This window comes from Lissotriton vulgaris, chromosome 5 (genome assembly GCF_964263255.1).
Source record: "Lissotriton vulgaris chromosome 5, aLisVul1.2, whole genome shotgun sequence".
Lineage (NCBI taxonomy): Eukaryota > Metazoa > Chordata > Amphibia > Caudata > Salamandridae > Lissotriton > Lissotriton vulgaris.
This window is the reverse complement of record NC_141693.1, coordinates 426,048,103-426,076,014: the sequence shown is the minus strand read 5'-3', so window position 1 is coordinate 426,076,014 and position 27,912 is coordinate 426,048,103. Positions and strand designations below refer to the sequence as shown.

At 46.2% G+C, this 27,912-nt stretch overlaps 1 protein-coding gene across 1 annotated transcript; it reads right to left on the bottom strand.

Moving 5' to 3' along the window:
• Nucleotides 1-10,036: 10,036 nt before the first annotated feature.
• LOC147711011 (dual specificity protein phosphatase 13B-like) lies at nucleotides 10,037-26,889 on the bottom strand. Its single transcript, XM_086920098.1, has 3 exons — nucleotides 26,468-26,889; nucleotides 14,515-14,735; nucleotides 10,037-10,254 (listed from the first exon to the last, which is right to left on the bottom strand). Exons 1-3 carry the CDS (start codon nucleotides 26,887-26,889, stop codon nucleotides 10,037-10,039), a joined length of 861 nt encoding a protein of 286 aa, XP_086776224.1.
• Nucleotides 26,890-27,912: the final 1,023 nt, after the last annotated feature.

The window sequence follows — 27,912 nt, the reverse complement described above, 5'->3', positions numbered from 1 at the left end:
TTCGAGCTTTATTACTTAGCTGCTCAGCTTCAAACGCTAACGCAAGAAATTGCGAGAGCTTACCGCGGCCCAGAACAGGACAGAGATAGCGGCACCCCCGACATGTGCTTGCCATCATTGCCCTGCGGCAGAGATTGCCACTGAGAGACTTATCCTGGGAGGAGAGAACTCTCCGCCTGTGCTGGAATCGCTCGGCGAAACGCGCGGGGATTAAATGCCCATATGCACCCGAGATCCCTCTCGGCATGGTGCCGGCACTCCCACATGGGGGGGACTGGTCACGTCTGCAGGGCTGGGAAGAGGCGGGACTACAGGTGGTGGGGGATTTGTACGAGGATGGAGCATTGGTCCCATACCAGACGCTGCAGGAACGCTTCGACCTCCCACGAGGTGACTACTTATTGCATGCAGCAGTGGTGCGAGCCATACAGGGTCACTGGGGTATGGGGCTCGCGGAGCCACCGACAGCCCAGGCCTGCCAGTACATTATGATGTCGGCAGGCGTTTATAAGGCGGTTACGTGCTTATACTCGAGAATGCTGAGGGAAACGCTGCAACCACTGACCTCTCTGAAGGTCAAGTGGGAATCGGACTTCCAGGTGGAGATCCCGGACACCACATGGGGGCAACTAGTAGGTCGGGCTAGGAAGAGCACATGGAACGCACAATTCCAGCTCATCCATTTTTATATTCTCCACAGAGCCTATCTTACCCCGGGCAACATTCGGAAATATTTTGGGGCGGAGGACGCCGCTTGCCCACGCTGCAACGCACTAGGGGCGGATCTGACTCACATGCTCAGAGAATGCCCCCACCTGCAAGACTACTGGAGGGACATCGGCGACACCTTGAACGATGTCGCAGACAAGGACCTTCAGTACACCTCAGCTGTCAGCATCCTCCATTGGTTCCCGCACACACCCAAAAACAAAATGTCGAGCAGGTTCATTGATATGGGCCTCTTATTGGCCAAACGCGAATTGACAAGGGGATGGAAATCGAGGACGTGCCCGACACATCGAAGGTGGCTTGCTGAATTTCTGAAATGGGCGTCGAGCAAGAGCACACTTAGGTATCAGTTGGCGCGTAGAGGAGATGACGAGCGGGCCCTGGAGGCGGCCATGGAATGGGAACTCTTGGTGCAGGCACTGCGTGATAGTACACTGGATGAAGAGGAGGATGAGCGGGAGGCGACGCTTGAGGCCACTAATGACCCGGGGATACCAGTTCCTTCTCCAGGCACACACATACAGTAGATAACTAGAACCCTCTGATCGCAGTCACACTGACCCACTCCCTGACCCGGAACGATTGATGACACTTGGGGGGGAGGGCGAAATACGGGGGAAGGGGGGTGATTTTTTCCTTGCCAGTAGCGGAGTTGGGAAGTTTCAGTTATAGGCACTACAGGGAGGGAGGGGATTAGGCCAAAAAAAAACTGAAAAGCAGACAGTGGAACCCCCCGCATGCGACAGTGGAACCCCCGCATGCGATGTACAGAACCGGTCGATTGTGAGGATTGCAATGCTCTGTGACTACGCCGCCCGACCTCCGGGGTGTGGGCTAAACGGCTGTGTATACCGGTTGGAGAACTTGCACCGAGAGGGGGGGATTTCACACTGATGGTGTCTATGTGATTGACGTATCATATGTTTGGATCTGCAATAAAAATTGTTTACAAAAAAAAATTATTAGAAATGGCCCACACTCGCAAGCAACTCCAAGTGAGAAGCGATGGGGGAAATAAATGGGAGGTGACCTCTCACAGGTCTAGGACGAAATTTACTATAGAGCAAAGCACACTGCCTGAAATATAGCCAGTATCGAAACCGATATGAAAATAGCGACCTATTGGTATCTAACACCCGCGCGCCTCCACAGAGGCAACCCACACAGGAGCCCCACCTGCTGGAGGGGTTGTGATAATGAGGGAATCCTGCTCCATATACTGTGGGACTGCCCAATACTGTCTTCCTATTGGTGTACAATTTTAGACGAGATAGATGAACTCTTTGATACTGAAACTCCGAGGCTTCTGATATACATAATTCTGGGCTTCCCTAATCCCATTACATTTCCCCTGAAGGGCATGAGAGGGCGCCAGATGGGGCTAGCATTGAGCACAGCTTTTCAGAACATCTTGATGCATTGGGGGATAAGCACTCCTCCTACATATGTGGGGTGGCGCCATAGACTATGGCATATCATTGGGATGGAACGCATTACTGCCACACTGAGCGGCTCGGCTGCCACATTCCAGAAAATATTGAGCCCATTCTTAAAACTGCTTAGCCGAATTCAACTAAGTTACCCAGCCCAAATATCTGAGGGTGTTTAGACTTTCAGGTCTGGGGACAGAACTACAACCTTCCTCAACTGCGTAAAGGGCGACGTCTATGTGGCGAGACAAGGTCTGGACAGCCAGGGACTCTGGGATATTGGACGGGGTGGGGGGATGTTTAAGTTTTTGAGTTCAAAAGGTGGCATCTTTCACAATGCAATGCTTTACATGCTTCGACAGTGTTTCAATTGTACAATTTTATTTGAAAGCAATATGCCTTTCTTGCCATGCAAACATGTACGTATGGTATGCTCTTTTGCACTTCACTGCCTATGCCTTTGAAATGTTTTCTGTTCCCAAAAATGCCAATAAAAACATTTAAACATAAAGTGTAAGGTCTTTTAGGAACTCTTCACAGTCAGCTTCAGTCCTGACGCTCGTGGGGGTGTATAGTTTCTCGTAGTATGTTGCAAAGATGTCAGCTATGGCTGCATTGGTCTTTTGCCCCATCCAGTCTTGGATACCCAACACCTAGGACTGGTCTCTGTCTCTTTTCTCTAGCCAGGCCAGGAGTTTGTTGGCCTTGTCTTCCACGTCATATGACTGCAGCTGTGACGCTAGTGTATGGCTGCAAGCTGCGTTTTTGGCCAAGGACCTAAGTCCTGCTGGCGCAGGTGTAGCTGCTTGTTCAGGCCGGCCCCTCCTTCCACCTAGGCCCTTCTCTCTATGGCTGCTATATCTTTCTCTATTGTATCATATTCAATCTGGGTTTCTTTCTCCCCCCCCCCCCACCCCCACATCCCACTATCAAAGCCTGGGCTTGCCCCTGGATAACCGTCTTGAACGTTTTCCATAGCACACAGGCGGATGATACAGTCCCCTGATTCTCTAGAAAGTAGAAATCCATAGTGATTCTGAATTTCTCCTTGTTATCCCTATCTCGAAGAAGCCATGGGTCAGGCCTTGGGATTGAGTTGGGGGTCATGTGCAGGTCCACTCAGCAGGAACCCAACCGGGAGTGCTTCAAGATTCCGCATGCATAATGTGTGGATGCCCGGAGAGCGCCCGTTTGGGCACGGTGGGTAAAAATGTGATTGAGTCGAGAGAAGCTTCTGTATGTGGCGGAGAACTGTTTGCATTGTAGTTGTTGTGGGTTGTGCACTCTCCACAAGTCTGCCAGGCCCAATGCCGACATGAAGACCGGTAGGGGTCCCGCATCACCTGCTTGGAAGCATTGTTACTTCTGTCTATCCGAGGCTCCATGACGGCATTCATATCTCCCCCAGTATTGGGTTACCTTTGAGCATTTCTTGGAGTAGGACACTTACTCTCTGTAGAGTTGCAGAGGCCAGCCTGGGCGGAACATAGAGCAAACATTTAGTGCGATACCCTCCCATGTTCCAGACAAGACTACATAGTACCCTTGAGGACCGTGCCAGGTGTGTAGAGGGGTGAACGGCAGAGTCTTTCTGACCAGTATACCTGCTCCTCTTGAGTCTGAAGTGTCACAGTAATTTATAACTAAAGAGGTCCAGAGCTTTATAGTGGTTACCTCGGAGGTGTGTTTCCTGCAAAAGTATTAGGTCAGGAGCGTGCCACCGCAAATATTGAAAAACTAGTGTACATTTAACTTTGTTGCCTAAGTCGTTGACTTTCCATGTCCAGGCATTCAATTCCCGCTTTGGGTTCCCTGCCATTGGTATGTCTATATTGTGTGAGTGAGGTTGTATTTTCTAAAGGCAGTGGTACCCTTGTCCAATCCAGCCTACATTGTAGCACCACTCTTCTTAGCGCTCTATCAGATGTAGGCCAGTGTAGATAAGCCAATAAACCAAATAACAAAACAAAACATTTCAAGACCCTGAACTTCCCCCTCCCTGCGTCCCTGCATCATCCGTTTCGAAGCATCCACAGCCCCAACTTGCAGAGTGTCTGTCCTACTAATAAGTGCATCTAACAGCGAGGGTGCACTGCTTTCACCAACGTGAACAGGATCAGGATTGGTGTACCCAGCATTGCATCCCCCTGCATCCTGTACATAAAACAGCTAACAATATCTGTGTCCTGTGCCCTCTATCGTACTCACAGAGGGTGGTCATCCGAGCCCGGGCATATATGTCTCTGTCAATGTTCAGTGTCGGGTATTTGTACCCCTCCTCCCATGTCCTGCCACCATTTTTTCAGTATCAGATGACCATGCAGATATTCACTCATGGGTCCATGCGGGGGCCTCGAGGTCCTGGACCCCCAAAGTGGTCCAATCGTGGCACTTTGAGATTACTGTCCAAGGGAGGAATCTAGCACTCCCTGCCTCCTCTCCGACCAGTCACTCTCCAACCTTTTATCCTGTTCCACACTTCATCCGGTGAAGTGCGGTGCTTTGCCCTCTGCCACTACTTGGCGCTTGGATGGATACAACATAATGTACTTGATCTCCTTATCTCAAAGCAATTTCTTGACAGATTCAAAGCTTTGCCTCTGACTCTGCAGCTGGAGGGTGAAGCCAGGAAAGAATCGCATTATCGAGTTCTCAAAATGGAGGTCACCATTGTTGCAAGCTGCCCAGAGGATTGTGTCCCGATCCCTATAGTTGAACGCTTTGTCTATGATTGTGTGCCGGGGGAGGGAGGGGGGGCTGAGGGGAACCCACGCGTGGTGGGGGTCCCAGCGCCCTATGTTCCCTCTCAATCAAAAAGTATTTAGACAGTTGCTTGGGGCAGAGTGTCTTTAAGATGAAGTCGTCCAAGAAGAGATCCGCACATGGCCCCTTCGTGTCCTCAGGGACTCCCATAACATGGATGGCATTGCGCCAGGCTTGCCCCTCTTGGCCTACCAGGCAGGTCATGGCAATGGCATTCTGTTTCAAGAGCATTTCATTCTGGGAAGCAGACCATTAATGTGCATTTAGGCCACCTTTTTCTGTAATATTTCAGACACTTGCTCGCAGTGGATTAGCGTCCACTTTGACGGTATCTAGCTTAGGGTCCAGCGTGCCTTGAAGTTCCTTTATGGCGGACATGATTTCATGCAATGAAGGTTCGGATAAAGGGTGGGACTCCTGGACCAGCTGGCCCCCCTCAGCTGGCCCCCCTCTGGGCCACCAGCCATCGCCATGACGGCTGTATATTTGTTGACGTTGTTGATCTGTGTGAGCCTAAGAACCCAGGGGCATATTACCAAGGGCATTATCGCCGCATTCGCGGGACTTTTCCCCGCTAATGCGGCGATAATTTTATCGTTCTATTACCAAGCTGTCGATAACATCAGTTAGCGACAGCTTGTAGGTGATAGCGGGCATTTAGGGGCCCACTTTGCATGTCAGCGATAATTATCGCTAATGACCTGCAAAGTGGGCGTGCCAAGATGTTAGCGACTGAAAACAGTCGCTAACATCTCTAACTCCTATTAACAACTTTTGGAAATATTCGCGCTAAGCGCGAATATCTCCAAAAGCTAACGCCTGCTAAAAGCAGTTCTTAGCCATGTTATCCAATGGAAGGTGGATAACATGGCTAAGAGCATTGTCACAATAATGCATGAATATCGCTGATTTTTCAGTGATATTCATGCATTTCGCAGGATTTTTACCTCTTTTGAGATAAACCTTGATAATATCAAGGTATCTCAGTGGTAAAAATCCTCGGTGCTTGGCGATATTTGTTTCCCGCTAACCAAGCAGTAGCGATAATTATCGCTATTGCTTGGTAATATGCCCCCCAATTTCTAACCATGTCTGCAGAAGTTCCGGGGGCACGGCGCCAAGCAGGGACCAACATTCCCACAGTTCCTCCTTTGCTGCGGTCGTATGTGGAGTCCTCTCACCAGTCAAAGGTGCAAGGGCTCAGTGGCTCACGCAACGGAGGGTCTTCAGCTGTGCCTCGTCCCTGCTCTTCCACCCTAGTCTTTGTCGTTGGGACCCCTTTTCCCGGTCTCACCAGGACTTGCAGACAGGAGAGTGGGTGAGATGCAGGGAAATGCCTGCTACTCCCCGTTGTGGGCTCCTCTGAATGGGGCAGGCGCCCCAATCAATCGCCTCCTGGGTGGGCTGACAAGCAGTGGAGGGAGGACACTAAGCCCGTCCCTGGGGTCCCTCCCAGTCACAGCTAGTGGATGTCACAGCTCTGGGCAGTGGCTACCTGGGGCCGCCCCTGTTTTTGCAAAGCCCTTAGGATAGTTGCAGTCTGACAAGTAAGTCTGGGTAGATCAAAGCTAGGAATAGGAGCCCTAGCAACCAAGCCACCAGTCGCAGCCTTCCCCCCTCAAGGACCAGCTCACTTCAGTGGGCCAAGGACTCGGGTTTGTGTAAGAGCTCCAGGCCGCTGCTGTGTCCCCATCTCAGTGGTTCTTCGGCAGGGCACAGGAGGCCTGGTAGCCTGTTACTGTGCAGTCTCTGTGTTCAGGCCAGTTGTTCCAGTTGGAACTTGTTAGATCTGGGGGTCTCTAGTTGGCAATGGTATTCACTTTTGTCCAAATAGGGACCCTTACTTCTAAGTCAGAATAAGGGGATTACACTCCTAAATAACTCCTGCTCACCCCCTTGGTAGCTTGGCACGAGCAGACAGGCTTATCTCAGAGGCAGTGTGTTAAGCATTTGTGAATATACACAGTAATACATTGAAAACACTACAGATGGACACAACACAGGTTTTATAAAAATAAGTATTCTTTATATAAACTTAACACAAGACCACAAATGACAAAAATCCACAATACTACACTTTAGATTGCTTAAAGATGATAAAACGTTGCTTAGTTCAAGTTGATGATCAATGCGACAAAGTTCTCAACAAAGTACCTGGATGCGTAACGCAAAGTAAACAAAAGGCTCGCAAAAGGGGAGATGCGTTGGTTCCGTGATCCGGGGGAGATGATGTGTCGTGCCTCAATGCTTGCGCAGAGTAGGGGATGCGTCGTGAACCTTACCGGTGCGGAGGTGATGCGTAGTTTCTCGGCCTACGGGCCCGTTGCGGTGCGCAAGATGGCGCCTTGAGGCGATGCGATGATCCGGTTGCAATGTGAAAAGATGGCGCCCTTGATGCGACGACGCGATGACGATGCGTAGACGCCCTGGCAGCCTTACGACGACTCTGTACTTTGGAGCCGCAACAGGCTTATGACACTCTTCTCCAGTGATGCGACAGCAGGCCGCTTCGCTGAACACACGCTTCCAGGGAGATGCGGCGAAGGCTTGCTTCTCCGGTGATGCGACGATCTCGGCTGCGGCGGTGACAAGCTTCTTCTCGATGCGTCGCTCTTCTAGCTCCCAGCGACACACAAATGCCTGGAGTCAGAATTTCCAGCAAGGAAATTCAGAGGGGAGCTGGAGATGAAGTCTTTTGTCCCCAAGACTTCAGCAGGAGGCAAGCACAGTTCAAGCCTTTGGAGAATATTCTGTAAATGATGAAAGTCCTTAAAAAGTTCCTTCTCCTTTCCTTGCCAATGAAGTAACCACTGCAGGCCAACCCATCAAACAGCACACTGGCAGAGGGGCAGTAAAACCCCTGCAGCTTCCTTGGTTCTTCTCCTTGGCAAAAGATTTCGTGTTCCAGAAGTGATCTAATTTCTTGGGATCAGGGTCCCAATATTTATCCCTCAAAATCCTTTGTTCTCTGAAGGCAGAGAAGCTTCTGCCTAGTCCAAACCAGTTCCTGAGCACTTTGTTTACATGACTCCTTCCTTCCTTTCACTGGGCAGGGCAGAGACATCAGACACCCCAAAGGAGGTGGAGCCAGCACAGGCGAGGGAAGGCGCAGCTCTGGAGCGCTTTGTTGACAAGATTCCTTCTCTCCATTCACAGTGCAGGGCAGAGACATCAGACAAGCCACAGGAGGTGGAGCCAGCATTGTAGAGGGAAGGCCCAGCCCTATTCAGGTACCAGGTGCAACTCCTCCCTCCCATCTAGATACATATCTCTCTATTCACCACTGAGCTACCCCAGCCTGTCTCCTGGAATCCCCCAGCCCTTTCACTAACAAACCCAGACAAGGCATACACAACCTACCAGAGGCAGGCCTGGACAGTTAGGCAAGAAAATACCTACTTTCTAAAAGTGGTATTTTCAAACACAGAATATTAAAACCAACTTTACTAAAAGATGTATTTTATTATTCTGAGTTCAGGCATATTAAATTCGAATTTCTACCATGTTCCCTGTGTCAGTTAGGATCATAAGAATGTAATAATCTAACTGTCCATTCTAGCCCATGGAGAACAGGTAGCCTTGCAATAGTGAAAAACGAAAATGGCTGTAGTTCACTATTAGGACATGCTACACACACCAGAGTATGTCCTACCTTATACTTACAATGCACCCTGCCCTTGGGCCTACCATAGGGGCGTCTAATAGGAAGCAAAGGGAAGGTTTAGGGACTGACCAGTGGGTGCACTTGGCCAAGTCGACATTGCATTACTAGACTGCACACAGGCCTTGCAATGGCAGGCCGGAGACACACTTTACAAGCTGCTTCTGTGGGTGGCACAACCAGTGCTGCAAGCCCACTAGCAGCATTTGATTTACAAGCCTTGGGCCCACATGGTGCACCATACTAGGTGCTGGCAGGTAAATCAAATAACCCAATCATGGATTCACCGATTAGTACATCAATTTAACATAGGGAGCACTTGCACTGTGGCACTGAATATCAGTGGCACAGTGCCCAAAGCATATAACAAGCAAAAAGATATCACAACAGAGGAGGCAATCCGTCAAAATGGAAGGGAGACTCACGCCAATGATGCCAGGTCTAACAGAACTCATCTGGTGGAGGGGGCAGAGGCTGCTGCACCCTCAGTCATGCCCCTCACAGGGCCCGCTTACTTTGATGGTGCTGATAGAATCTAAGGGCCGCCTCCGAGTCCAGCACCAATGGCCTACTGGTAGGGCGCAGCAAGCCCGGCAGCCAGCGTCAGTCAGTCTCGGCCCGCTTCACAGGGTCCACAGGCTCTTATGTCCGCGGCCTCCCTGCTGCTCTTTCCTGGCACGCTAGGGTGTAGGTCTAACAACGGAGAGGGGGATCAATCAAGCTCTGTTCCACAGTGGGCCCGCAGCAGGCCTCTGCTGTGGTAGACAAGCCACGCGGCTTCCGGACCACAATCGTGTTCTTGGCTCCAACAGCTTCCCCGACAGTCAGGTAGCCTGTAGCTGCGAGCCAGAGTCACCACAGCAGTAGGCAGGCAGTTTGTTTCTAGGCACAGGTCAGATGGGAGTCGGACTTCGGGGGATTAATCACTGGCAGCTGTGGTGCTCACTCAGTGTTCTGCCATCTTGGTTGGTGAAGTGAAGTTATATTTAGTTTTGGTTATAACACTTTAAAATATATATATTTTTTTAACTCATGAATTCACTTTAAAAACACAGTTAACATGCAATTACGTTTACAAATTAAAATGGAAAAACCACTACAATTCAAAAGTTATGGTTCGGACCGTAATCCATAACTCCCACTATAGCCATTGGTTTGTATGGTGTTAATACCCATAAATGCTTCTGTTTATTTTTATGAATTAAGCACTGCAACCCAGAAGATAGCGGATGAGGTTATGTCCTGACGAGAAAGAGTTAGACTCAGCTTAATGAAGATTTCAAGCCAGTGTCATGGCATTGACTCACACTAACCTCTTTTAGGCAACAGTTATTATAAACTATCTACTCAAATCTCCTCTTTATCTATGTCCTAAGTGGTGCGCTTCTTATAAATGAGACAGTGCATGCTCTGTGTGCTCTGTTTATTCCGTGGGATGGTAGCTTAGTTGTAGTTATGGTTCTGGGCTGGAGTCTCCTGCCCGTTCCTGGGCCAGCTTCATGTCCAGTTCCCGCAACTGGCTCAGGAAACCCTTGTTAGGGTAGATGGGACGCTTGGCCAACACAGTCTCCAGGGCCTCGACAAGGTTCATGTCTGCATAGATCATCAGGAAGGCGAGAACCAGGGAAGGTGCACGGCTGATTCCCATGGCACAGTGCACTAACACCTTACCTGCAGAAATACCAGAAAGACTGATCAGATCAGAGAGAGGTGCAAGAAGGGGAATGGAGCAATGAGCAACTAGGCACAGTAAAAGACAGAGTGGGGCAAGGAATATATAAACTGTAACATTGTGACAGCCAAGAGTAGGATGAATTGATATAAAGAAGGCAGGAGAAGGGAGAGACGAGGGCAGGGCATGAACATGTGTACTAGAGGCTGGTAGACAACAAAGACTAGACTTAGGAGAGATGGAGAGGGCAACAAGGCAGGGAAAGCATGAAAACCACAGTGAGATGGCGAGGGAGAGTAATAATGCAGCAACATGAGCAGGGAGAGAACTGACACCATACTAAAGATAAGTTAAGGTCAATTGGAGAGAAGGAATAGGAGCCAAGGAGTAGAGAGACAATCTTGACCTCAATCAGGAGTGCTAGACAGAGAGAGACAAGAAGGGTGCAAAAGGGAGGAAGGAGATAAACTGAACGAGCGGAGAAGCATGGGGAAAGCTGAAAATGGAGAATGAGGGTAGAGATAAATGGAAGCGAAAGCATGAATGGGGGAAATGGAGCATGGAGATTTGGAGGAGCAGACAGAATATGAAAAAAGCATAGAAAAGCAAAAATAATGGATTTGCTATGCATAAATAAGAAGAGAAGGCCGATGTGCAAGTAAAAAGTAAAGGAAATGGTAAGGTCGTCATGAGAGGCTCAAAGAGAAAAGGGGATAGGATGGGTGAATATGGGCAGGAGGAGATTGAAAATAAGGGAAAACGGTGGGAACAGAGTGAAGATGGGGATAATGGTCAAGGACAGAACACAGACTAGTGAGAAACAGAGGGGAGAGCAAGAACAGAAGGGAAAAGAGTGGGGTAAGGAGGAATATCCCCTAATGGTCTGGGAAAAAGGCAAGCCATTGTAGGAAAACCAGAAGCAGATGGAATTGTGGAAGAACAGGAATAAGTGGAATCACAGGAGAGAGTAAGAATAAGGACACTTGGGTGGGGGTAAGTAAAAGAGAGCTTGCTCGGGACAGTAAGGCTTAATGGGTGGTGGGGAGCAAGAATAATAGAAAAGGTGTCAACGAAGAGACTCAAAAATGCTTAATCAAAGGAAACAAGTAAGAGAGATGGAGTTTCTCAGAAGTCACACTTTATGAATCAACATTCATCCAGTCCTTCTCTTTGGGAGGAAGATTACTCAGACCAGGAGGTGGCTGGTACATCACCTCTTGTGGCAGAGATCACTCACTGCACATACGTGATACTAAGATTAAAGAGTTCCTGACATCTCTCTTTTTATTAGAAAAGATCACAGGTTTGATATTCTCAGTGTTTTTGGAGAGAGAACAGCAAAATGTCAAAAACAGTAGACATCTTAAACATAAACTTGGTAAGATGCCAGGATGATCAGGTATGCTCAATGTTCCCACCAAATGTCATATCCACCTGTTAACTGGTTACCCCTACTGCATGATATCAAACTCCACTTAGAAAACCAGGCCTGCTGAGATTCAATTAGCCCTCTCGCCTAACAGCCGATTCCTCTAATGCACATTCATCCGTCAAACCAAACAATCAACTATCCAGCTGAAAGTTCAGTTAATCAGCAAAATATTCAGCTCTCCTGCTCAGTGTGCACCGATTTGGAGAATTGTTCATCACCCCTACCGAAGGTCCAGCCCTCACACCGCAAATCTCAGTGCCTTCAGAGATGCCGCTGCATTGTCTACCCCTCTGAATCCTCTCAAAGCATTGTAGCATCAGCAAAAATATTTGATTTTTAGAACAAACTCCCAAAGCCAGAGTGTGTCTTTGAAACACAGAAAGCTAATAGCCATGACAACCTGGGGGTTTTCCGCAAAGAGAAGGGGGGACATTATTTTGTATTATCTTCTGTTCAGGAACAGAACAAAGTATGTCAGAGCAAGTATGTCCTAGGTGGAGCTGTCAATCAAAGGTTTCTGCCAGGGGAGAGATTGTTGTTTGCTAGTTGGAATGTTCAGACAGTCAGCACAAATGGGCAGTTTTAATGATATTGGTGTGGCCTGTCTCCTTTACTTATCGTTGCCAGCTGTGGGCGCTTCACTTTGGTTCAAGTCAGTGGTCTAGTCTTAAAAGGATGCCCAAACAACGAAGAATCCTTCTGAGTCAAATGGCTGCTTCGTCAGCTATGGGCAGCTTACTTTCCTATAGACTGAGACGTGAGATCTCTAGAACTGAATCATGTTTTCTGTGTCCATCTTGAACATCCCATCCTCCTGAGCTCAATAGTTTGAACTAAAATTCTCAAAACTTATTTTAAAAGAGAAGAAAAAGGCTGTCAGAAGTTCAAACCAACCCTTGGCAGCAAGCCTGGTATAGAGGTAATGACACATGCTCTCCTTAGGACAGGTCCTCAATGATGGAAACACCCTACTGTCCCTTGACACTGCATCATCTGCACCAGAGTCAGAGGCCTCGCCTGTAGAAGCAGGTTTCCTGACTCCCAAATGACCCAAACTTTGATTTGACATCTTGAGCCATGTCTACCTTTTTAATCAACTGCACATTTCATGCTGTAAAGCATAGGCCAATATATGTAATAGGGAAAGCAAAACTGCATATACCAGAATGCAAAATGCTGGCGGTTTAAAGGGGAGGCTTGGTAGAAAGTCTTGAATATGGCCTGAAGTTGGCAGCTATGGGATTACATAGAGAACACATGGAAATCTCTGATTATTCTAGGGGACCTTATTGGTTGTTCTGATTGGTCCTGTGGTAGATTATCTAATGAGGGGGATTTGCTCATGGTTTTTTCTGAACACTGGTAGAAAGGACTGATTCCTAGGAATTCTATCAATAATCTTATTTCATTCATTACTTGAATGACTTGTTCAGTTGTGAAACACATTGTTAACCGAGGGTACCAACTGGTTGTGGCTTTTTCTAAACAATCTTGTGTAATAAAGGAACATGCCAAATCTAGTGGTCCTCAGCAAGACTTTGTGAATTCACCTGTTTGATTGAGGAGGAAACACTGATGCTACACGGACCCGTGAATAAATGGGCGAAGTGTACTGTAACAATCAAAAAGTTCATGACAAAAGTTCGGGTTTTGAGTGACTTCACTTGGAGAAGAAATAAAAAGGGCTTCCAACAGATCTCCCTTCCTCTTGTCTGCAGCTAGGAATATTCGGCCTACATTAATGACTTTTTATCACAATGTATACAAAGAGAGAGAGAGAGAGAGACCCTTTTAATGGAGGGAGCAGAGAGCATCATGTCAGCTTCCACGGAGTGTAACCACTGACTTAAACAACTGCCTAAGTAAATTGACACATGTCAATGTCTCAGTGGGATGATAGTTCAGGAAATTGGAAAGTGGTACACTCCTTAGAACAGGTGGTATCCCGAAAATCTCCTATTGCTACTATGGTGTGGATTGAATATCCACCAATTATCTCATGCCACTTGACAATATATTGTTCCAAAGGTGAGGTCAAATCTGATTTCTTGGCACTCTTTGCTAAGAACCTTTGTTGGACTCCCAGGCATAAATCTGTCGATCAGAGCCTTATTCTCCATCTCAGGTGCCCTGGGACTTTGGCCCCTTGAAGCACCTATGCCTAAGAAGCTCTTTATCTGTGATACTGACGTCACAGTCATTGAGTCTATGTTTGATATCACCTTAGTCCTCATAATCATTAGCCATCCAGGGACTGCCACTCTCATTCTTCCTGGGAACTAAAGCAGTTCATTTACTGATGCAAAGTGCCCGACAATTGTGTTCAGATCCCCTGCAACTGTCTACAACAAACATGCTGCCAGAATAGTGCTGAGAAGTTGAAATAGTACCATAACTGGCACAGGGCTTTGGAATGTACTCACAGCTATTCCTGGCTATTGGAACAATAATCCAAGTACATACTATTTACCCCTATGTGTAGTGATCTCTGAAAAACTTCCATCTCTATATTTCAGTGTTCCTGAAATATGCCCTGGGGATCCCTATTTCTGATACCTTTAGACTCCCAAGATATCACAGAACTGTCATTCTGTAAATTTAGTCTTCCTGCCGTGAAGAGTGCCCTAGGGTTCTTGCCTTGTATACATTTAGTCTCAGTCCCTTTTGCCTATGTTAATCAATCTTCTAGGCATACAGTGTATCCAAGGGTTTTACTTTAGGTATTTTCTTTTGCTGCCATGCAGTGGGTCTGGGGCCACTTTTTTCCATACACTCGGATCTCCCCAACGTGTCAACCAAATGTTACCAAGGACCCCACTTCACTTACCGCCAGGAGTGCTTAGACCGTGCTTAATAAACTTAGCCGCTGGGTAGAAGTAGGCATACATGTTAAATCTGCTTTCATCGAGAGCTTGCACCCCATAGTAGGCTATGTGCATGTCCTTGTAGAAGTAGGCTCCGGTGTTGACACCGTTGAGACCATCGGCTGCATTCAGGATGTGAGTGATGCCTAGGCGCTCCAGGTTTTCCTTGTCTGTTGCTGCATGTCTGTCAAAATAACACACCACACAAGATCAAGTCAACTGCCAGCATCAACGTCCCACCTTTATTGATTCATCTGACGTTATCAAGGGTAACGAGCTCTGGAAAACGTTCAGGTCCGCCAAGAGACACGATCCTCTAAGAGAATTATTGCATGCTATGATGCCTTGCATTCCAAAATTCCAATTAGTAAGTGTGGGGGCACAAAGACAATCCTTGCATGCATTTTACTATCACCACAAAACTTCATAACCATCCTCCCCATTACTTGCCAGCATATAGTCAGAGAGCAGATAGTCCCAGACTACCTCACCCTATTAGGGACGTGTCACACACTTGCTCATTCCCAACAATCAACCAATTTTTATTTCTCACCAGCCATAGACCTCAGGTTACAGTTCAACTAGTTGCATAGGCAATTATAATGGAATACCTTCCATTAATGAGTGTAAAATAACTCTCAAAGTAAACCTCCTCAGTCGTGAGAGACCCTACCGCTATTTTACCAGGGCATCAGGAATGAGGAGCCCATTTTTTATTAGCGATGCACCTGAAGGACACATATCCAAACCATCAGGGGCCGAAGGGTTTCCTAAGCCCATCCTCATAAGATTAATGGAGCACCACACTCTAAATGTAGAAGCTTATTTGAAGGATTTCAAATATAGTGTGAAACATTTCAAAATTCTAAGCTTGCCATTTTTTTGATGCAATGAACTGGTCAAGTACGAGCATTAAGCTCAATATTGTTTTTTAAGAATTGGTAAAGTCTCTCAATACCATAGCCATGGAAGCATGGTCGAACTGGGAACTGAAACCAGCCCTGTCAACTGGCTCGACGAGACCCCAAGGGGCAGAGGGGGGTGTGAGTGGGAAGCACCACTCCTGCTGCCTCTTTAGTTACGATTTAGAAAAGGGGGTGGGGGTGGTGATGAACAGAGTGTCTGAGTTAAACAGACCACTCTTACCCAGTCCAAAGATCAGGGCTTGATCCATCACCGTTATTTATCTCACTGCCCCATCCCAGCTCAGAACCTGGCTATATGCAAATCAGTCTGTCCCTGGCCCAGTGCATCATGGGAACAGGGCAGACTAAACTACCAAGCCAATTCTTCACCAGAAAGGAGACAAGCTACCGGGGACCGGTTTCTGGCATTTCAGCCTTCTTCGGCCCGGCTTGCTTGAATCCTGATGGAGCAGTGAGAAAGGGACTCATGTCTGAGTATACCCTGCCACACCTATAGTGGCCAAAAACGATTTAGAAAAGGGGGTGGTGATGAACAGAGTGTCTGAGTTAAACAGACCACTCTTACCCAGTCCAAAGATCAGGGCTTGATCCATCACCGTTATTTATCTCACTGCCCCATCCCAGCTCAGAACCTGGCTATATGCAAATCAGTCTGTCCCTGGCCCAGTGCATCATGGGAACAGGGCAGACTAAACTACCAAGCCAATTCTTCACCAGAAAGGAGACAAGCTACCGGGGACCGGTTTCTGGCATTTCAGCCTTCTTCGGCCCGGCTTGCTTGAATCCTGATGGAGCAGTGAGAAAGGGACTCATGTCTGAGTATACCCTGCCACACCTATAGTGGCCAAAAACGATTTAGAAAAGGGGGTGGTGATGAACAGAGTGTCTGAGTTAAACAGACCACTCTTACCCAGTCCAAAGATCAGGGCTTGATCCATCACCGTTATTTATCTCACTGCCCCATCCCAGCTCAGAACCTGGCTATATGCAAATCAGTCTGTCCCTGGCCCAGTGCATCATGGGAACAGGGCAGACTAAACTACCAAGCCAATTCTTCACCAGAAAGGAGACAAGCTACCGGGGACCGGTTTCTGGCATTTCAGCCTTCTTCGGCCCGGCTTGCTTGAATCCTGATGGAGCAGTGAGAAAGGGACTCATGTCTGAGTATACCCTGCCACACCTATAGTGGCCAAAAACGATTTAGAAAAGGGGGTGGTGATGAACAGAGTGTCTGAGTTAAACAGACCACTCTTACCCAGTCCAAAGATCAGGGCTTGATCCATCACCGTTATTTATCTCACTGCCCCATCCCAGCTCAGAACCTGGCTATATGCAAATCAGTCTGTCCCTGGCCCAGTGCATCATGGCCATGGCCGGGCCGAAGAGGCTGAAATGCCAGAAACCGGTCCCCGGTAGCTTGTTTCCTTCCCAGTGTAAGAATTGGCTTTTGTAGTTTGGTTTGCCCTGTTCCCATCATGCACTGGGACAGGAACAGACTAATTTGCATACAGTCAGGTTCTGAAACTGGGATGGTGCAGTGAGCTAAAAAACGGTGTTGGATCTAGCCCTGATCTCTTGACTGGGTGAGAGTATTCTGTTTAATTCAGAGACTCTGTCCCTCACCACCCCTTGTTGTAAATATTTTTGTCCACCCTAAGCGTGGAAGGGTATACTCAGATGTGAGTCCCTTGCTCATTGCACCATCAGGATTCAAGCAAGCCCGGCCGAAGAGGCTGAAATGCCAGAAACCGGTCCCCGGTAGCTTGTTTCCTTCCCAGTGTAAGAATTGGCTTTTGTAGTTTGGTTTGCCCTGTTCCCATCATGCACTGGGACAGGAACAGACTAATTTGCATACAGTCAGGTTCTGAAACTGGGATGGTGCAGTGAGCTAAAAAACGGTGTTGGATCTAGCCCTGATCTCTTGACTGGGTGAGAGTATTCTGTTTAATTCAGAGACTCTGTCCCTCACCACCCCTTGTTGTAAATATTTTTGTCCACCCTAAGCGTGGAAGGGTATACTCAGATGTGAGTCCCTTGCTCATTGCACCATCAGGATTCAAGCAAGCCAGGCCGAAGAGGCTGAAATGCCAGAAACCGGTCCCCGGTAGCTTGTTTCCTTCCCAGTGTAAGAATTGGCTTTTGTAGTTTGGTTTGCCCTGTTCCCATCATGCACTGGGACAGGAACAGACTAATTTGCATACAGTCAGGTTCTGAAACTGGGATGGTGCAGTGAGCTAAAAAACGGTGTTGGATCTAGCCCTGATCTCTTGACTGGGTGAGAGTATTCTGTTTAATTCAGAGACTCTGTCCCTCACCACCCCTTGTTGTAAATATTTTTGTCCACCCTAAGCGTGGAAGGGTATACTCAGATGTGAGTCCCTTGCTCATTGCACCATCAGGATTCAAGCAAGCCGGGCCGAAGAGGCTGAAATGCCAGAAACCGGTCCCCGGTAGCTTGTTTCCTTCCCAGTGTAAGAATTGGCTTTTGTAGTTTGGTTTGCCCTGTTCCCATCATGCACTGGGACAGGAACAGACTAATTTGCATACAGTCAGGTTCTGAAACTGGGATGGTGCAGTGAGCTAAAAAACGGTGTTGGATCTAGCCCTGATCTCTTGACTGGGTGAGAGTATTCTGTTTAATTCAGAGACTCTGTCCCTCACCACCCCTTGTTGTAAATATTTTTGTCCACCCTAAGCGTGGAAGGGTATACTCAGATGTGAGTCCCTTGCTCATTGCACCATCAGGATTCAAGCAAGCCGGGCCGAAGAGGCTGAAATGCCAGAAACCGGTCCCCGGTAGCTTGTTTCCTTCCCAGTGTAAGAATTGGCTTTTGTAGTTTGGTTTGCCCTGTTCCCATCATGCACTGGGACAGGAACAGACTAATTTGCATACAGTCAGGTTCTGAAACTGGGATGGTGCAGTGAGCTAAAAAACGGTGTTGGATCTAGCCCTGATCTCTTGACTGGGTGAGAGTATTCTGTTTAATTCAGAGACTCTGTCCCTCACCACCCCTTGTTGTAAATATTTTTGTCCACCCTAAGCGTGGAAGGGTATACTCAGATGTGAGTCCCTTGCTCATTGCACCATCAGGATTCAAGCAAGCCGGGCCGAAGAGGCTGAAATGCCAGAAACCGGTCCCCGGTAGCTTGTTTCCTTCCCAGTGTAAGAATTGGCTTTTGTAGTTTGGTTTGCCCTGTTCCCATCATGCACTGGGACAGGAACAGACTAATTTGCATACAGTCAGGTTCTGAAACTGGGATGGTGCAGTGAGCTAAAAAACGGTGTTGGATCTAGCCCTGATCTCTTGACTGGGTGAGAGTATTCTGTTTAATTCAGAGACTCTGTCCCTCACCACCCCTTGTTGTAAATATTTTTGTCCACCCTAAGCGTGGAAGGGTATACTCAGATGTGAGTCCCTTGCTCATTGCACCATCAGGATTCAAGCAAGCCGGGCCGAAGAGGCTGAAATGCCAGAAACCGGTCCCCGGTAGCTTGTTTCCTTCCCAGTGTAAGAATTGGCTTTTGTAGTTTGGTTTGCCCTGTTCCCATCATGCACTGGGACAGGAACAGACTAATTTGCATACAGTCAGGTTCTGAAACTGGGATGGTGCAGTGAGCTAAAAAACGGTGTTGGATCTAGCCCTGATCTCTTGACTGGGTGAGAGTATTCTGTTTAATTCAGAGACTCTGTCCCTCACCACCCCTTGTTGTAAATATTTTTGTCCACCCTAAGCGTGGAAGGGTATACTCAGATGTGAGTCCCTTGCTCATTGCACCATCAGGATTCAAGCAAGCCGGGCCGAAGAGGCTGAAATGCCAGAAACCGGTCCCCGGTAGCTTGTTTCCTTCCCAGTGTAAGAATTGGCTTTTGTAGTTTGGTTTGCCCTGTTCCCATCATGCACTGGGACAGGAACAGACTAATTTGCATACAGTCAGGTTCTGAAACTGGGATGGTGCAGTGAGCTAAAAAACGGTGTTGGATCTAGCCCTGATCTCTTGACTGGGTGAGAGTATTCTGTTTAATTCAGAGACTCTGTCCCTCACCACCCCTTGTTGTAAATATTTTTGTCCACCCTAAGCGTGGAAGGGTATACTCAGATGTGAGTCCCTTGCTCATTGCACCATCAGGATTCAAGCAAGCCAGGCCGAAGAGGCTGAAATGCCAGAAACCGGTCCCCGGTAGCTTGTTTCCTTCCCAGTGTAAGAATTGGCTTTTGTAGTTTGGTTTGCCCTGTTCCCATCATGCACTGGGACAGGAACAGACTAATTTGCATACAGTCAGGTTCTGAAACTGGGATGGTGCAGTGAGCTAAAAAACGGTGTTGGATCTAGCCCTGATCTCTTGACTGGGTGAGAGTATTCTGTTTAATTCAGAGACTCTGTCCCTCACCACCCCTTGTTGTAAATATTTTTGTCCACCCTAAGCGTGGAAGGGTATACTCAGATGTGAGTCCCTTGCTCATTGCACCATCAGGATTCAAGCAAGCCGGGCCGAAGAGGCTGAAATGCCAGAAACCGGTCCCCGGTAGCTTGTTTCCTTCCCAGTGTAAGAATTGGCTTTTGTAGTTTGGTTTGCCCTGTTCCCATCATGCACTGGGACAGGAACAGACTAATTTGCATACAGTCAGGTTCTGAAACTGGGATGGTGCAGTGAGCTAAAAAACGGTGTTGGATCTAGCCCTGATCTCTTGACTGGGTGAGAGTATTCTGTTTAATTCAGAGACTCTGTCCCTCACCACCCCTTGTTGTAAATATTTTTGTCCACCCTAAGCGTGGAAGGGTATACTCAGATGTGAGTCCCTTGCTCATTGCACCATCAGGATTCAAGCAAGCCGGGCCGAAGAGGCTGAAATGCCAGAAACCGGTCCCCGGTAGCTTGTTTCCTTCCCAGTGTAAGAATTGGCTTTTGTAGTTTGGTTTGCCCTGTTCCCATCATGCACTGGGACAGGAACAGACTAATTTGCATACAGTCAGGTTCTGAAACTGGGATGGTGCAGTGAGCTAAAAAACGGTGTTGGATCTAGCCCTGATCTCTTGACTGGGTGAGAGTATTCTGTTTAATTCAGAGACTCTGTCCCTCACCACCCCTTGTTGTAAATATTTTTGTCCACCCTAAGCGTGGAAGGGTATACTCAGATGTGAGTCCCTTGCTCATTGCACCATCAGGATTCAAGCAAGCCGGGCCGAAGAGGCTGAAATGCCAGAAACCGGTCCCCGGTAGCTTGTTTCCTTCCCAGTGTAAGAATTGGCTTTTGTAGTTTGGTTTGCCCTGTTCCCATCATGCACTGGGACAGGAACAGACTAATTTGCATACAGTCAGGTTCTGAAACTGGGATGGTGCAGTGAGCTAAAAAACGGTGTTGGATCTAGCCCTGATCTCTTGACTGGGTGAGAGTATTCTGTTTAATTCAGAGACTCTGTCCCTCACCACCCCTTGTTGTAAATATTTTTGTCCACCCTAAGCGTGGAAGGGTATACTCAGATGTGAGTCCCTTGCTCATTGCACCATCAGGATTCAAGCAAGCCGGGCCGAAGAGGCTGAAATGCCAGAAACCGGTCCCCGGTAGCTTGTTTCCTTCCCAGTGTAAGAATTGGCTTTTGTAGTTTGGTTTGCCCTGTTCCCATCATGCACTGGGACAGGAACATACTAATTTGCATACAGTCAGGTTCTGAAACTGGGATGGTGCAGTGAGCTAAAAAACGGTGTTGGATCTAGCCCTGATCTCTTGACTGGGTGAGAGTATTCTGTTTAATTCAGAGACTCTGTCCCTCACCACCCCTTGTTGTAAATATTTTTGTCCACCCTAAGCGTGGAAGGGTATACTCAGATGTGAGTCCCTTGCTCATTGCACCATCAGGATTCAAGCAAGCTGGGCCGAAGAGGCTGAAATGCCAGAAACCGGTCCCCGGTAGCTTGTTTCCTTCCCAGTGTAAGAATTGGCTTTTGTAGTTTGGTTTGCCCTGTTCCCATCATGCACTGGGACAGGAACAGACTAATTTGCATACAGTCAGGTTCTGAAACTGGGATGGTGCAGTGAGCTAAAAAACGGTGTTGGATCTAGCCCTGATCTCTTGACTGGGTGAGAGTATTCTGTTTAATTCAGAGACTCTGTCCCTCACCACCCCTTGTTGTAAATATGCCTCTTTAGTTACAGCCCCATGTTCGATCCCTGGTACCAGCGGCAGGTTAGCCCAGCACCATGTGACTCTGGGCAATAGCTCGCTTAATCTTCCCAACGGCCCCAAGCGCCGGGACACCTCTCAGAAGGTAGCTGTGTGCTTTACAAATGCTGGTATTTCCTTTCATTTCATTTCATGCTACTGATATTGCAGCACTGCTGCAAAACCAGCTACCTGTAACAAAACCGGCCCCCATTAGTCCAAAGCTAGCCCCCACCGGCGAAATGCCCAGTGCGCTATGGACAGTCCGGCCCTGCATGGAAGCAGAATACTCGTCTCAAGGGGTGAAGGTCATTTAACAAGAAGTCTTTAGCTTGAGACAAACTGGTAAAGCACAGCCCACGTGTAATGCCAATCAAACCTTTGCGTTACAAACCATCCATGTTAGAGTACACGTACAATGACAGAAGAAGTTATGTGGCAATGATTTTTGATACCCTACTTTTTTGAGTCCTAAATAAAAGGTGTTTTCCCATTTTTTGTGTACCACAAAAACTCATGTATTTAGCCCCTTGGATCAAAAGTGGCCCATCTGCTGGGAAATATATTGGCAGAACTAAGACCTATGAAATGCAGGTAGTGCTGGGCCGGAGCCAGTTAAATGTCAGGAGTAAGAGGTATTTGGTTGGTCATCCCCGAGGGCCCGGCAATTTCCTGGTTTCTGGGTGAGCCTGTCTGAAACCTTCTATGTGGAGAGAAAAACACAATATGTCTAAGGCAGGACCACACATTTACAGCTGCTAGAACTGGAGAACAGGGCAAAGGCCCAATGCACACATTTTCTTTTTTCTGAGAGTAGGTGTGTCCTACTGATACCTTAGATGTAAATAACACTTGAAAATCCAGGTAGGATTCACAAAGCATCTGTCATTAATATCTGTGTTAGTTCCTTGCTTATGTGTGAGTTACTCATGTATTTACAGAAGAGCATCATGCTTGCTCGCTCTAAAACTATTTGTAAATTACAAAACTCGTAAGAATGTCTAAATATCTGGAATATGTCACATCTTCGCCAGAAACAGGACACAACTACTCACAGAACATGTTAATCATGATTTCTGTGGCAACAGTCAGTGGGGCCAATTCACAGAACTAACTTAAGACAAAATCCTAAACTTACTACTTTTGGTATTCACAGAAGTTAGAATTTTGTCTTAAGTTTGTCTTAAGACAGACTTAAGACAGACAAGACAAAATCCTAACTTAAGTCTGTCTTAAGTCTATCTTAAGATAAACTTAAGACAAAATCCTAACTTCTGTGAATACCAAAAGTAGTAAGTTTAGGATTTTGTTTTAAGTTAGTTCTGTGAATCGGGCTCAGCATGTTTTGTTGCATTGGTGACCCTTTTTTAAGGCTAATAATTGAGTTAGTACAAAAACAATAGCCACTATGCTATAGACACAATATTTTACACAATAGCTAATGTGCATTAGATTAGTTGAGATAAACAATGACATTCACTGTTTTAATTTCTGCAAACTAAAACAAGACTGTGATTCTCCAGACTTTAGTTGGAATTCATCCTTTTGAAAAAAGATCTCAATGATCATAATCAATAATTATTAACTCCATTGACGTGTAATAAGCCTTGAAATATTTATCATTTTAATCATGGTGAAATGGTGAATTTACACTTGAGACATGATGTAAGAAGTCATTTACCAGTTGCAAAGCCTGCGTTTTGTTAAATCACAAGGTTTGTGATCACTAAATGGTTTTTCCAAATGTACTAAACCCATTTTACGATTCGGTAACTGGCACCGAATGACAAAATGGGTTTACAAATGTATTACGAATCCCAATTTGAAAGGGGGACGTTTAGTCCGTCCCTTCCAAGTTCCGATTTCTAATGCTATGCACAAGTGGAACCCAATCGCAATTTAGCCGCAAACCCTTGATGGATTACCTACTTCTCAAGGGTGGTAGTGACCCTTTCACAAATAGGGAGGAGTCCCCGTTGGACCCTTCCCCTTTCTGAATGACATAAAACGTTTGTATGTGAGTGGACAAAGGTTACGGGCACCATTGCAAACTCTCAAACCTTTTTTTCTTAAATGTAGTCATGCTTCCTTTGAGGAAAACGGGCTGTGTTAAAAACTATTTTATTTACATCCCAGATATGGTTGTACGCTGACCCCTGCAGGCCACCATCCCTGTGATGGCACCTAAATGGAGCAATATGTGGCCTACCTCATCAAGCATTCCAAAAGGGCATTTTGCAAACCGACCTATTGATACATAGATAAGTTCGTGAATTCTGATTTAATTTCCAGAAAAGGTGGTGTATAGTTTTCAAACAGTTTTCGCATATGAAAGGTTAGTACCTCTAGCCCACTATTCATAATAATTTCTGGCTAAGAGTTACATTCCTAAGAGTAATGTTTGTTCATTTAGTATTGGCAGTATTTGATCATCTAGGAAAATGTCATTACACTCTAATTGTCCAAGTATTATAACGCAGAAAGTTCTATTGTATTATTTACAAAATAATGAACATGATTATTCATACCTCATTTTTAATGCTAATCATTCTTTTATGTCACATTCAATAATTCAATTGATTGCATATTGTTATCACCGTTTGCTTTAGGTGGTTTGCAGGCTACTGGATAATAAAGAATCCTAAGACCAATTATGTTAAAAAAAGTTACTTTTTAGAGTTGTCATTTGATTTCATAGATCCGTTGGTTTAACTCCAGGTGCATGTTACTCACCTTGCATATGCAAAACATGTAAATGTCACGTTTGTATGCTGGAGTGTTACATATACAATCTAAATTGTGATGCATATGCACTTTTTGTATTGTTTTTACAGCCTCAATGAAGCACAGTTTTAGTGCAGCAAAACACACATTGGTTGTTTCAGTTTGAACAATTATTAAGAGAGAGGGAACCGATCAGCTCTTCCTACTTAATGGAGAATGTTAATGACTTTTTGAGGAATTTTAGTAAACATTTTTATTATTGTTGAATTAGATTGAAATAGATTTTTATATCAAATATTTGCAAAATTGTTGGTCAATAATGAAAATTATGTAATTTGCTGCTCCCAGAAAAAACTCCCTACCTACGCTTAGGGTCTGATTACGATGCCGGTCAGACTTTCGTCCGACAGGCACCGTGGCGGTAACAGGACCGTCTGACTACCTTTCGGCAGTCCCTCTACCCGTATTAGAATGCAATCACCTTCAAGGCGGTCACAATCTTTATATTTTGTATTGCGGCATGTGCTGGGGGATGCAGCACACGCAGCAGTCCAAAATCTACACTTTTTAAACATCCCTGCACTCTGGGGCAGGCACCATGGGTTGCCTGCCACATGGTGCAGCGATGTTTTGGAGGGACACCAAAAGTGCCCCCTGAACCTATAGTGGAGGACCAGGGGGGAAGGGAGGCCAGCTAAGGGCCCCTAAAGTCACTTTCCGCCTTCCTATTCATGGCGGGTGGACCGCCATGAAATGGCAGTTGGAAAGTGACATTGTAATCCCTACGGCGGTGCCTGAGCAGGCCCCGCCCATATTGTAGGGATTACAGACCCTTTGATAATCCGACGGGCTGCTTGAGCCCGTCTGATGCGTGGCGGATGGTCTCCCCGCCGCTAGCCCACCCTCAGCCTGTGCCATCGTAATGTGGCAGGCAGACCTGCAGGGGCAGGTGCCGGTGGAACCGCCACCGATGAAAGGCCTGACAGTGGCGGTCCCACTGTCATTGTAATCAGGCCCTTAGTATCCTGGGGTACTATTATTATTAAATGTTGAATATTTGTTGGTTCATGGTCTTGGCTTTGTTGATTTTAGTTAAGACACGGGCAACTTTTGAACACTTTAGTATTCTATTCAAATACCCTGAATACGAAAAAAATAGTTACAAATGATTAAACGCTTTTAAATCTGTGTTTTCAGGGGCCCTATCAGAGACAAGACTGTTTAAAGGTTATGGTTGGAAATACTTGGTGCAAACAGTTTAAAATTTGTTTGGGTTTTTCTTCAGTTTATTTTTTAGTAAATTTAAATCATGTAGTAAAAACACAGAAAATAATTGTGGAACGATCTGTTTACTTATGTAACTTATTTTGCACGGAAAAGGTGAGCAACGTGACTTGAAAGTGAACCATTGATCTATTGGGTCAAATAGCACCTCCAATTTTTAACACCTTGGACATTAAAGATTATATTGCTTTTTATTTTCAGAATACTATGAGTAGACTGAAATCCTATTTAAACTAATGTTGATAATAACTGAACATTACCTCGATAATTGAATAAGTGATAATGAAATGATTAACATTGAAAATCAGGTAAGGATAACAATGTTGTTGATCATTTTGTAAAAAAGTAAATACATAATACATTTCTGGATAACATTTAGAGAATTAGGGTGTAGTGAAATTTGCTTTGCTGAAAGCACACTGCTGATATTAAATGTGCAATATACTAATGTTTCTCTCAACAACATATGTCAGAACCAAAAACTATTAGGCATTGAAAGTGAAAAATATTTAATGTACTGTGGTATTTACTTGATTAAAGCAAGGACTGTATCGCCACTTTTTACATGTCAGGAGAGTTAGAAAATATTGATTCAGACTTAGTTCCTATTTTAAAAAGTATGGATTTCTTACCTGTGATGTCTGGAGAATAGCAGTTTTGTTTTGTAAGAAATAAAAGTAGGAATTTTGAAACCGATGTACTTTTTACTGGTCGCAAAGACTAGTCGCAAAGCCCAAACCCATCATTTTGCATCACCCACTGATCCACCAACACCAATCACTTCAGAGATTGTCTGCCAAAGCATGGCGCTTATCTTACTCATCTCCCAGGTAGAGGTTTTGCCAGATCTGGTCCTCCTGGTTGGGGTAGCCTCCTTTTGACTGGAGGATCCTCAGGAGTTCGTAGATCGGGGGAGTCACGTAAGAGTCCGAGCGCCTCATGTGGAATGCTGGGCGGGTCACATAGGAGTTCAAAGAGTTTCTTTTGAGAATCTGATGTTTCAGGGAGTCAGGAGAAGGCTCGTAGGAGAGAGATTTCTGGTGGGTACGTGGAGCTGTTTGGTAGAAACTACTGTGGGGTTTGTGGTGCTTCCAGTTGCCGGACGGTGATTGTGACGGGTACTTTCTTGCGCTCTGTTGTGGGCTCGTATCTGAACCATTCCTGGAGCCTATCTGGCGTCTGCTCTCCTTCATGAACGTCCGTTCTTCCACACTGGGGCTTCTAGTGTGGGGGAAGCTCATTGCCTGAAGAGTAATAATTGCAGATTGTTATTGTGAACTCAGACCTTGTCTCAGCAATTATAGCAGGATTTTTAAGATGACTTTTTCTAGACCGAGCCCAAAGCTACTACTGAGACCCATCTCTAACGTCACTGTCCTCCGTTCAAGGCACAGATTGTTACCTTTGTAACTATTCTACCTCTCCAATGCCTGCATTTTGTTCCTGTTTGCTCCATCTACTTCTCCTCTGTGCCCCTAAGAACACTGTATCTCTAAGGTTCTCTATTGGCCACTTGACCTTTTTCGTACACATTTGCTGTACTACAATATCTTCTTCCTCCCTCTGTGGTTGTGATAGCTTTCATCTGTGTTCGCCCACCTAAAATGCATCATCTCTCATCATTCCTTTCTACTTAAAACATTAGATACATCAGGGAAACTCTGTTCTTTAACAACCTAACACATTCTGTGAAAATTGCAGCCCTAGTTTAGCAGTGAACCAGTTTGTCTAAGCCGCTAGAGCACAATGACATGGTACAATCAAAAAGAGGAATAGAATAGCATTTCACTGAAAATATGGAGTGATCTGGTACCCTTAACCATGAGATAGGGAAATGGTAACTAATTTGTGGCTTCTCTTAATAAAGAATTTCCCATCATCTTGGAGAAATATTGAGGTTTTGCTACAGGGACCCACATGGGAAGAATACAAACAATCTTACCCATCCCTGTTTAGTGGTACTTGTCTTAACAATTGCATACACTTATAGACTCTATTTGGGAACTTGTGGTGGGTGAGGAAGTGTCCTTGAATCATACATTTCTTTATAGCAGAAGGATGGTCAGTTCTTTCAAGGTTCTGTCAGATCCTTCTCTTTGTGTGGGTAAACCTGGAGCCTGGAAACCAATCTAGGTTATCAGTGTCAAGAAAAGTAGGGAATCATCGGGATAGGTGGGCCTGGCGAACCTCGTCAGACATCACGCTCTATGATTCTGTGTACAGGATCGAGTACTGGGGAGGTACAGATAAAGAGCTTTGTGGTG

Bases quoted from the DNA above. Each gene is read 5' to 3' on its own strand.
- LOC147711011 (XM_086920098.1), bottom strand. From the start codon at position 26,889: ATGAGCTTCCCCCACACTAGAAGCCCCAGTGTGGAAGAACGGACGTTC. The intron at 14,736-26,467 runs GTAAGATAAGCG...TTATTTTGACAG, and splicing joins AACCTCTACCTGGGAGATGA to ACATGCAGCAACAGACAAGG. The intron at 10,255-14,514 runs GTAAGTGAAGTG...GTATTTCTGCAG, and splicing joins CGGTCTAAGCACTCCTGGCG to GTAAGGTGTTAGTGCACTGT.